Raw genomic sequence first — 12,062 nt, 5'->3', positions numbered from 1 at the left:
TTTTTTTTTTAAGATTTATTTATTTATTTGAGAGAGAGAGCACACACGGGCGTGGGAGTGGGGAGGGGCAGAGGGAGAGAGAGGATCTCAAGCCGACTTTCCGGAGGGCAGAGCCTGACCCTGAGATCCTGACTAGAGCCCTAATCTGGATGCTTAACCCACTGAATCACCCAAGTGCCCCTCTGACGCTGTCTTAGGGTGAATACTGTCTTTTAGAAAATACGCACAGGTGCGTGCACGCCCCAAACAAAATACAGACCCTTTTAGTGCTTAGTGTCTCAGAATTACCCTGTGGCTAAGAAGCTGATGTTAGAATTTTTGTATGTGGGAATTGTAATTTGGGGCATAGTTGGTACTGTTGGCTGCTGTTTAAATAATATATTCACTGGCATTTTCCCTGGGGGACTTTTAATTTCCTGTAGTGTTCAAAGTCCAGAGAAACCTGTAACATTCTACTTAAAATGTGATGGATATTTCCAAGTATGTTAATCTTCATTGGGGCTTGAACAAGAGCCACGCATTGCTATGATTACCTCTACAATGTGTTTTACAGTGGTTAAATGAGGAGCAAATTATCCAGAGACTTGTGGAAATAGTTCATCCATCGCAAGAAGAAGATGTAAGTTCTCTTGTGTGACTGTAAACTTGATTTTTTTAAAAAAATGGAACCGAGTTTATTTGGGCATAGAGCATAATTGTACGAGACATGAAGGTTGAGGACAGGTATAATCTGGCATTCTTGAAGTTGACAATTTTCTAAGCACTAAAGGTTTTAAAATCCTACATTTTGCTGATGCTCAGAACCTTTTCAGAAATGTGGAAAACAGCAGGCCCTGGTTCTAGCACCATCTTCTGGAGCTTGGGATTTTGTGCTGAATCTGCTTGCCTTTGTTGCAGACCTTCTCCGTCCCACTTCTTTTTCCTTGTATACACATTGTTAGCCCAAATGGTGTGGCCACGTCTGTACTCGTGTTTGCTGTTCTGGCTACACTGTCCAGGCAGGACATCAGCATCTTTGCCACCGTCGAACCCCTAGAGTGTTGTTGGGCTCTTGGCGCTCGTACTTCTTGGCCTGGCTTCTGGCACTGACAGGTTTGGCTTTGTCACGGGAGCTGGGGATTGACTTGGCAAAAGGACTGAAGCTGCTCCAGAGTTTGAAGACTGAGCTCTGTGCTTAGGGGATGCCTGTCTGGGTGGGGTCCCCAGGACTGGCCCATCGGCCCCTGTGGAGGAAGCTGTCAGCTCTGCGGCTCCTCTTGTTGCCGCCTTCTGTCACGGCCTGAGCCCTGTGGAATTGCCCATGTTTAGCCATTTCTGCCTGCGGACACGACAGCTCTGCGGCTCAGCCCACTCTCTGTGAAGGAGGGGTTTTAAAGTAGATGGGCAGATATGTCATGGGGAGGTCAGGGGGCCTTCTTATGTGCCTTAGGTTGCCAGTTAGATTGAAGAGTGAGACCATGGAGGAATAGTACAAAGGGAAAAGTGTGTAACCAGAGGATATTCTTGCTCATTAAGCTTGATTTAGCCCCTTCTCCTGGGGTGTATTCAAAAACTTTTGATACCTGGAATTTATCTAAAAGAGGCCCCCCCACCCCCATAAAAGTTAATCATTAAAGCTGTTGATTCCCCATCTTCCCCTTGGGACAGTGCATCTGGGGCCCCCCTGCAGTATTGCTCCTGTTAACATTCAGAACACATCCCACTGTATGCCTGTATCGGGGGCTGCAGTGGGAGAAGCCCTGCTTAGAGGGAGCCTGCAGTTTGGGCTGGTAATGGCTCCTGTGGCTGGGGGAGTTGGACGGTTCCCGAGCACGTTTCCCGTGTGATGTAAGTGTGGTCATGGCGGGCCTTGGAGAGTGATGACAGGAGCCTGGCCTGTCTCATTCACAGGGAATACATGTCCGTGGACAAGGCTTGCCTATTACTAGGTTTTTAGTTCTCGAACAGAAGAACATGATTGCTCAACAGGAAATTAAACCTGTCTGCAAGGCTCAGGAGAAACCGATAAAGGAGAAGCCCAAGTCTGCAGCTCTTCTTCTTCTCCTTTTTTTTTTTTTTTTTTTTTAAAGGACAAAGCATTTGGAGCATTAGCTTCTTGACTTGCAAGAAAGTTAATTTTGCCTCTGGACAGTCCTATTGATACTATTATTTTGTATTAAGTGATAAATTATATGCTAAAATCATACTGACCAGGGAAATGTTAGGTTCCTAGTTCTAGTCAGTGGATTTTGATATCCTGCTGTGTGTTGTCGTCTGTGCTGCAATATCACTGTCTTCCTCTGCCAGGCACATAACTGCTCCATCTGCGGGCTGTGCTCAGTGCCACAGAACATAATGCATTTATGTGCTGAGATTTTAGACCTTTCCTGTAAGGTAAACACACAGTACATTGGGAGAAGATGCAGTATTTCTTACCCATTGGTATATTCCAGAAAGCTGTGTTTGTCTTTTTTTTTTTTTAATCAGTGCTGATTTAAAAGCTGATTTATCAGCTTCTATGCTGATAAAAATATATACAGTTGGCCTTTGAACAACATAGGGGTTAAGGGTGCCATCCCCCTATGAAATCGAAAATCCATGTAAAACTTTTGACTCTATAAAACCTAACTGTTGATAGCCTGCTATTAGCCATAAGCCTTACTAATAAGGTAAACCATCAATTAACACATATTTTGTATATGTATTACATACTATATTCTTACAGTAAAGCAAGCTAGAGAAAAGAAAATGTTAAGACAATCGTAAGAGAAAATCCATTTAAATAAGTACTATACCATATTGAGAAAATCCACATGGAAGTGAACTTGTGTGGTTCTAACCCATGTTGTTCAAAGGTCAGCTGTATTTTGGGGGTCTATTTTTTTTCAAGTTCTCAGCTGTAGAAATTTTTCCTTGCCAGAACTTAGAGTCCATGTCCCTACTCATAGTGATCTGTACTGTGCAGTATTTTTATGTGAAGCTCACTAGCCTGGCACAACCAAATGCTCTTGTGTTTACCTACGTTACTTCTACTGAGCTTGACTTTTTACTCACTGCAGCTTCTTATGGCCAGTGTTAATTTGTGTTACTTCTTAAGCAGTGTCCTCACTAATGTTTTGTTATAAATTTGACATTTGATGTGTTTTATGGTTAAAATTGTACTTTTTTCCTTTAGCGGCATTCAAATGCTTCACAGTCACTTTGTGAAATTGTTCGCCTGAGCAGAGACCAGATGTTACAAATTCAGAACAGTACAGAACCAGATCCCCTGCTTGCCACTCTAGAGAAGTATGTTCAAAACTCTGTTCTTGTTTGTTTGTTTTTTTTTATTGATGCTGTTTGATGTGTTACCAGTGTGAGTGGTTGGTAAGTCTTCCATCTGGGGGAATCATGACCCTGCAAAATACCCTTGGGTGGGGGAGAAGGTAGGAGAACTGGCTTATCTGATCTCAGCTATTTGTGATGCCCAGTGGGGACCTGCAGGGTAAGAAGGTAAATAAATGACATTTATATGTAGACTTCGAACTCTTCAAATAGCTGTAAACTAGAATTCCATAAAGCCGTCATAAGATGGGGTAGTGCATCATGCACTACACGTGCATCTGCATGTGCAGAGCAAGACTGCTCTGCAGGTCTTTGGTGAAGAATAGTCTGAAACACAAACTAATTTGACCCATTGTAGGCAAGGAGTTTTACCAGAAGCTCTTTTTGGGGTTTACTATACCTTTGCAGCTGACTAGGGGTAACCTGACCAGACCTGATTTGAAGGGTTACGAGTCTTGTATGTTACAAGTCTTTGTACTGCTCTGCTCTTATTTTAGACAATTTCTTGTGAGTGGCCATCTCATGTTTGGGTGGAAAATAGCTTGAGGATGGTGTGATGTTTTGAAATTTGTGAATGGCCAGCCCGTGGGTACTAGCTTTTCTAGATTCACACATTCTCTGAAAGAATATTTGCCATTGAGTGCAGGCATACATTTGACCTGCATCCACACAGTGAGATGAGCTAGGAACAAATTAGAGACATGGTATCATTTTTAAAGTCTGTCATCTGAGAAGTAGAGTTGTATTTTCCCAGGAAGGGAGTTGGCTAATTATCTGAAATAGTGAAACTTAAATTATCAGCTTCTAAGTAAAATGTCATTTTCCTTCCCCATTTCCGTTATTCTTGGCATTATGGCATGTGTACTCTTTTTGTACATCTAAGATATTCCGCATTTAAATACTAGTAATTATAGTTGTGTTAGGTCGAACCATGTAAAATTGCCATTTGAGTATGTTAAAAATTTTTGAATACCAACAATCTCGTGGTTCATGATAGCGTTGTCCAATAGAAATAAAAGTCAGATGTCATTTTATATTATCTAGTAGCCACATTCGAGTAAAAAATAGGTGAAATTAATTTTAATATATTTTATTTAATCTAATTGACACAAAATATTTGAACATATGCCCATTTAAAAAATAATTACTGAGGTATTCTACATTCTTTTCTTTGTCACAGTTTTTGGAAATCCCAGCGTGTATTTTACACTTAGGACAGGTCAGTTCAAGTACAGTGGCTGTCTGGGACAACAGGTTCCCCCCCGGATGCCAGACTGGTCAGCAATGAGCACTGAGTTTCAGTGCCCCCCCCCCCGGGGCCCTCTCAGATGTGGAATCTGGCCCCTGGAGCCTGTGTGTGCACTAGCTGTTACAGTTCAGACTGTGTCTTTAGTCCTGGATCAGACAGCTGTAAATGGAATCATATAGCTGCATGCTCAGAATTGGCATCATTAAATATTAGTTGGAGTAAATTTCTTCAGATTCATACACCTGATGAGTCAGGGGTCTGATGATGTCCCTGAGTTAAATCTTCACTGCACTTAGCAGTGGGGAGACTTACTCTACAACAGTGCCTCCTGCACTCTTCTTGAGAATGAGAACCAACCCCTTTTAGTATAATCAGACATGGCGCCAATGTTACACTGGTTCTTTTAGTGTCTGTTGATTAGGAAAATACACAGTGACCAAAGGCTTCTAAGGACTTGGTAAACTTATTAATCATAATAGCATTTGTCTGTGGTTGATACATTATTAGGTAATAATGTATAATATCTGTTTATATTTGATAAACAATAACATAGCAATATCGTATTATTAGGCCAGTCTAATGGCAATACATAGTATACAGTTTACCCAACTCTTTATATGGCCTAACAGCCCACAGTGGGGTGCCACTGTGTATATAAACATACATATATGTGTAGTGTAGCACGTAAGGAAAAGTTTAAAACGAGCTCAGGTTAGAGAGAATGGTAAAGATGGGTAGAGGTACCAGAAGGTCTCTGAGAAAAGTGGACAGAAGTGTTAAGACGGTGAGTAGCTTGGGAAGCAATCAGGGCTTAAATTGAATATATGCAGTTTAGTGACTCTGGAATTCTGAAGTTCAAAAATTCCTTTAAAACCAGTTGTGTTAGAGAAGGTTGGACTGTGCAGCTTTTAATTCTTGATACGAAGGAGCTTACTGATCCCAGTCAAGCCAGTTAGCTTTCCTCTGACTGCCCATATAGACAGCAGAAACAAAACAAAAGTATGCCATTTTCTCAAAGGCCTGGATAAAGTCCCTGGAGGGCTTCATGCCCTCACACTATGGGGAGTTAACTAACACTCATCCAAGAACTCCAGTTTTTTTTAAATGTGAAAGTAAATCTATTTTCTCTCACATGTAAATAAATGCCTTAGTATTTAAGGAATACAAAGGCATTCGTTTTATCATGTTTGAATAGCTTAGTCCTTCAGTTTATGATTTCTTCTGTACTGGGTGATATTTGTGTGTTTAGATAAGACTCATACTATGGTTCAGCTACTATACTATGTTACATCTTGACCATCAAATTTTTGCTGGCTATCATATCGTTTTTGTGCATTAGTAGGATGCTTTCATGGATGTAGTCGACTGATGAAGCCCTGAGCTAGTGAGGGCCTCTTTGTTAGCCACTCCCTCAGGCACCAGCATTTATGAGACTGATTGCACTCCCTGATAACGTTATGCTTGAACGAGAAGGTGGACATCTCCAGTTGGTTGCTGTGGCCATACTCCTGTACGTGGCGTGAGGCCGCTTTTTGAAAAATATATACATATTTACTATGAAAAAGCTGACTGTTTCCTGGAGCCCAGTCCCAAACCTGGTATTTATTTTATAGACTGCTGTGTTGAGTGACCTCTGTAGCGCTGTTTTGGGTAAAGGTCTCACCATTTTAGTGCTGGTCTGGCAGTACTTGAAAGCTCCTTCCATCGGGGGTGGGGGTGCTCTGAAGTTAGGTTAGATACCAGTTTTATTTGCTTCCCCCAAATAAAAAGAGATTCTCTCCTGCTTGCTGCCCTAGACTGGTGAGGGGACTGATGTTGGGATGCAGTGAGCACAGCTGTACTTCGGGACAACTGGCATCTCTGCTGGGTGAGCAACAGGGACAGCCCAGCTGTGTGTCCCACTGTAAGGGAGATGCCAGTTTTTCATTCGCTTGGATTCTGAAAATTACTGAGATCCCAAGAAACAGATCTTCTTGAGAACGTCCATATAAATTTACCTAACAAGTTACCCTTGTGTTTCACATTCATCATGGCTTGAGTGTGTAATGTCCATCCTACTGGTGGGCAAAAACGATATGATGACCAGCAAAAATGAGTGTACCTGTGAAGGGTACATTTTGGGCAGTAGTCCAGGCAAATCTACTTCATTGTTACCATATTATTTTGATTTACCGAATTTTAATTAGAGGGTAAAATGCAACAATTGATTTTGTCTTTTACGTGTTTTAGATCTTAGTTAATTATACATTAATGCCTTTGTGGGAAGACATTTGTGGGTTCTAATTAGGCTTTTTGAAAAATTCCCCTCCTTTCGTGGGGTGAAGAGTTCCAAATCTTCTTACCACCCACAGCCACCACCACCAGCACCCTGGTCTGAGTGGGAGGTGACTTCCAGTCTTGAAATATTTGTTGGCTCTCAACAAGATTGGCAAAGGCAAGCAGGGCCCAGGTGATTCTGTTGAGGGGAGGGAGTAGGGGAATACATGTCGGAGAGTTAGGTTTTATAATAAGCAGGATCACTTGTTTAAACCTAGTTTAATAAATGTATTAAAATAATTGTTAAGCGAAACAGATATGACCAAGTGAGGTTGAGCTCTTGTAGAGTACTTGTCTTACTGGTGACATGCTCTTTTTCTCTGGCGTTACTGTTAATTGATGTTACAATTAGCACTTGACTATTGATTTGTTTCCGTAGGCAAGAAATTATAGAGCAGCTTCTATCAAATATTTTCCACAAGGAGAAAAATGAATCAGCCATAGTCAGTGCAATCCAGATACTGCTGACTTTACTTGAGACACGGCGGCCCACGTAAGCTTTCCTTTTGTCTTACAAATGCTGAGCCATTTTGTTTTGCTTTGAGATTTTCTAGAAATTAAAAGTTGTTGGTTGATAAGCTACAGTCTCATGCCCTTGAATTGCAGGTGCTGAGTCTCTGCCATATATGAACTCTGAGTTAGTTTCATGTGAGCGTGGGATATAGGGATACAGTTGAAGATAGCGTTTGGTGAGCACCGTTTACTGGCGGTGTTTGGTTTTTTGTAGTAGTTATGAGAAGGTAGCTGGCTATAACAAGTGGTGTCATAAATAAAACATGTAACACAAGAGAAGTGTATTTCTTGATTATGAAAATTGAAAATACGTGTTCCTCCTGGTCAGTGGGCAGCTCTCTCCCCTCCAAGTGGCAATTCAGGGACACTTTCTGTTTTGTGATTCTTTTCTACACAAGCTAACTTGAGGCTTCAGATTGGTTCTCTGGGGATTTCACATGTGAGGGCACTGCGGTTCGTGAGGCTGTTTTAAAATGGGTGGGCAGGTAGCTTGCCGTCTTTAAGGAAAAATTTGTGCCAAGTGTTTCAGAATCAGAAATATGGTCTGCTTTTCCCATGTATGTGCCCTGCACCAGCCAGATGATGTTTGTCATATTACTCTGTACAGTTTATGTCCAGTGCTAATTCACTTACTAATTGTCAGAATTTTCTAATTGTTCCCTGGAGCATGAGGATTTAAAGAGGTATGTATATGTGAGCACTCCAGGAATATGTGGTTTAGAGATTGGAGTTTGTATTTTCTCACTCACTCTTAGATTTCTCCAGTAAACCAGAGGGCTTGGAGAGGACAGAGGAGGCTGCTGTCAGCATATGAAAATCTTGGCCATCCAAGGTTTCTGGATGTACTTTTCATGATGTCATTTGGGTTTCTAGCAAAGCAGTCAACACAATCATTGCACTTCCCAAATTCCTTTATCTCTCTTCCCGTTTTGTCTAATATTCGGTCTGTGGTAATGGAAGGCAGTTTGGCAACAGTGCTTCAGAGATCTTGTCATTTGGGGATTGTCTGCAATTTTCGCTGTGTTTGTGTCTTCTCCTGCAAATTCTGTTTTAAAGAATGTAACCGGGGACTTTTAAGGTATTAATCAACTGGTGCAGGCCTGTCGTCTTGGCTCCTCCTCATGCTTCGCAACAGTTGCACCATCTCTTCACTATGGTTTGAAAGCATCTGAAATGGTGCTGTGCTGTGAGGCTTCTGTCAACTACCCTGACTTGTGAAAGGACTAAATCTGAGAAAAAAGGTACATCTTTGCAAATGGAAGAAAGAAAACACATAATTGTACAATCTAGAGCAGAGAAGATACAACAATAAGAAAAACAATAGAAGGGAATTTTTGGCCAGACGGAACTCGTCTTCAGATCAGAAAGTGATCAAATGCTATAGGCAAGATTAAATTTAAAAGGGAGGGTGGTGCTCAGATTTTAGCCTTTTCCTGATGAGATTTATGAATCCCAAGAAGAAAGGACAAATCCTAGAAGTACCTGGATAAGAAAAAATGGGAAATGGGTTAACTGCAAAGCAAATCAGATTGCCAGGCATCTCATTTGTGAAGCTAAATAAAGACGGAAAGCGGAGGGCAGGACCGTGCCCCTGGCTCACTGCTGCTGACTACCAGGACGTGTGAGGGCAGAGCAGGCCTTCCCCGGCCTCTGCGGCCTCAGCGTTCCATCTGGCTTCTGTTCTCGGCGTGAAGTACCTGAAGGTGGACTTGACCAGAACCCAACAGAAAATAAGTTAAAGAACTTAAAGGAGTGATAATTCATAAAAGTGATGATAAATGAAATGGATAGGGTTTGAAAATTAATATGAATGTGATGGTTAAATGTTCAGAATGAATAAATGAATAATTGAATAAGTCACATGTTGGAAACAAATAATACATTTTAGATTATTTTAATAAAACTCAAGAAATAAGGAGAAAAGGGGCAAGTTAGTATATATGAGCTCTTACCTTACACCAAGGAACTGGGGTACTTTCATAGTTTCATTTTTCATCTTGGTGAAATTAAGAGTTCAGATACGTTTTCCGTAAATGCAGGACAGTAGTAGGCTAGGTAACTCCCAAATCTCCCTAGGGGACAAGGAGGGCAAAGAAAGCTGAGAGCTGTAGACACCAGGGGAATTTGCACACACCTGTAAGCTCTTCTTGGGGAAACGGTGGTGGCAGGGCAGGGCAAGAGGCCAGAGAAAGCTTCCCTTGCAGAATGGGCCTCAGGAAACAGAGCAGCAGCCTTTGGGGGAAATGCACGAGTCCCCACCATGATCCTTCCCTAGCACCTGCTGAACGAAGTCCTTAGGCCATTAAGGGAATCCTTTAGTCATAAAGACACAGGTGAAGACCATTTGCAGTGGGAAGAAGGGACCAGAAAAAATCCTCTAGCCCATGGGAGAGGCAGGGACACGTTCTGGGCCCCAACTGTTAAGAGATCCCCTACCACTGAAGCAGGGTCAGTGAGAGCTAGGGACCTTTCAGCTGCCTAAGACAGCCTAAAGCAGAACAGTGGCGTTTCTCCCCACTGTCCCATTCCACCAGACCTCCAGTAACAGCAGCCAGCTGATAGAGGAAAGGCTGGTGTAGGGGGAGACTTTATCAGGCACAGGAGCAAGCTTACAGGGAAGAACTTTAGCTAAGAGTAAGCTAAAGAGTGACGTAGGGAAAAAGTTGACAAACCAGCCCTAACTATAAATACAGAGTAACTTGAGACACATTTGAAGTCTAACACACTGAGGGAAATCAGTCCTAGCAAACCTAGTTCAGCTGCTCACCTTAAGATTGATTTAAACCCCACACTAAAGGTCTAGAGAGTAAGAGATGTGTTCATTCCAGAAATAACATTTACATCGGTTTCTACTACCCTACACAACTTGTCCACCTTTTAGCCCAAAATTGCAAGACAAACAAGATAAAAAGAATCCCAAAAAAGCTCACGAGCACGAGTAGTCAATAGAACAAAATTTAAAAATTCTGGAACTGTCTGACAGAGAATTTAAAATAACTGAGTAAATATGTTAAAGGATTATGGGGAAAATGGACAATATGTGAACAGGTGGGGAATTTTAGCAGAGAGAGGGAAGATCATATGGAAATGCTAGAACTAAACACCACAGCAGAAATGAAGAATGCCTATGGGCTTATTGGTGACCTTGGACCGACTCAAGGAAAGAAACAGTATAGGACATTAGAAATTACCCACACTGAGCTATGAAGAGTTAAACCAAAAAGACTCGCTTTGTGGGCTACAAGGGTCTAGAAGTAATGACATGCCACTGGGCACAAGGATGAGTGCCCAGATCTTGCTTTCTCACACCATTCTCCAGGAAAAGGACCCAGGGCTCCTTGGAGAAATGGCCGTTTTACGACAGGGTCAAGAGGAGCCTAGAGCATCCTGTAGTACAAAAATAAGGACGTATTAAAAGCCCTACCAAACCCCACCCCTGTGAGGCAGGGGTTCTGTCAGAGAAACACAGGAGCCAGCTGAAAGAGCTTCCATTGGCCAGAGCTGATTGACACGATCAACAACAGCAGCAGCATAATAATTTGTACAATAAAATAAAGCTGTGTTGTCTTAGAACCCAAAGTACAAAATACTCATTAGCTCATACTGATACAAATAAATGGAGAAGAGACATCTCCCATGCAGAAGAATTTCAAATAGTTTGCGTAGATGCTCCCTCCTCAAGGAGGAAGAACAAACTGGCCACTCTGCAGTGCAGACCGTACACCATGACTTCCTTCCAAAGAGTTCTATATGGAAAGATAACAAAAAGAGCAAATTGACAGTGACTCTGACAGACACTTCCTCAGCCAGATCAAGTGATAGCCAATGATAAGTTGTGTTGACAGTTTGTACTCTTGTCTTGGTGTAGTGAAAATGACAGCTTACCTTGTGGTCTTCCTCTTCAGAGACCCCGTGATGAGGAAAACCTAAGACAAATTCCAGTTAAGGGACATTCCGCAAAATAATCTAACCAGTGAAGTCTGAGTAACTATCACAGCCAAGAGGAGACTGAGGAGACATGACAACTAATATAATGTGATGTCTTAGGTGGGATTCTGAAATGAAGAAAGGACTTTAGGTAAAAACGAAGGAAATCTGAATAAAGTATGGATTTATGTATCAACATTGGTTTGTTAATTAACTAGTGTAAGATACTGATAATGGGAAGCTGGGTGTGGGTTATGTGGGAATGCTCTGTACCACCTTTGCAGTTTTTCTGTCAATAGGAAACGGTTCTACTAGAAATCAACATAGCATCTAGAGAGAAACCCGGTGAGAATACCGAAGACCGGAACAGCAGTGGCAGCCTGGCTGACATGAGTGACACTTGCAGAGCCTTCCCCCAGCCACGACCTGGTGCACAGTCCTTTCAAGTGTACATGGAACTTTTATCAGGGTAAACCAGATTCTCAGCCATCAAACAAACCGTAATGAATTAAAAAAATATACACGGTATTTATTCAGACCATAATGGGCTTAAACTAGAAATCAATGAAAAAGATTGCTGGAATATCCCCAGATATTTGGGAATGAAAGCAACACACTTTAAATAACCCCAGGGTCGAAGAGGAAATGACAAGAGAAATGAGAAAATGTTTTGAACTGATAATGGAAACAGGGCATGTCAGGTTTTGTGGAATGTAATGAAAGCAGTAGAGGGAAAGTTCTAGAATTAAATGTT

At 41.9% G+C, this 12,062-nt stretch overlaps 1 protein-coding gene across 21 annotated transcripts in view; it reads left to right on the top strand.

The window, feature by feature from the left end:
* PPP6R3 (protein phosphatase 6 regulatory subunit 3) overlaps nt 1–12,062 on the top strand; it is a 139,184-nt gene that overhangs the window by 75,153 nt on the left and 51,969 nt on the right. For all 21 annotated transcript variants that reach the window (XM_025878418.2, XM_073883368.1, XM_025878417.2 and 18 more), the window contains 3 exons: nt 554–619; nt 3,155–3,267; nt 7,248–7,361. In XM_025878418.2, the coding sequence (XP_025734203.1) occupies nt 554–619; nt 3,155–3,267; nt 7,248–7,361 (293 nt within the window). The remainder of the gene's footprint in view (nt 1–553; nt 620–3,154; nt 3,268–7,247; nt 7,362–12,062) is intronic.

Source organism: Callorhinus ursinus, unplaced genomic scaffold (assembly GCF_003265705.2).
Source record: "Callorhinus ursinus isolate GAN/ISIS: 27379988/994484 unplaced genomic scaffold, GSC_fseal_2.0 scaffold51, whole genome shotgun sequence".
NCBI classification, from domain to species: domain Eukaryota; kingdom Metazoa; phylum Chordata; class Mammalia; order Carnivora; family Otariidae; genus Callorhinus; species Callorhinus ursinus.
This window is presented reverse-complemented; position numbering and strand designations above follow the sequence as displayed.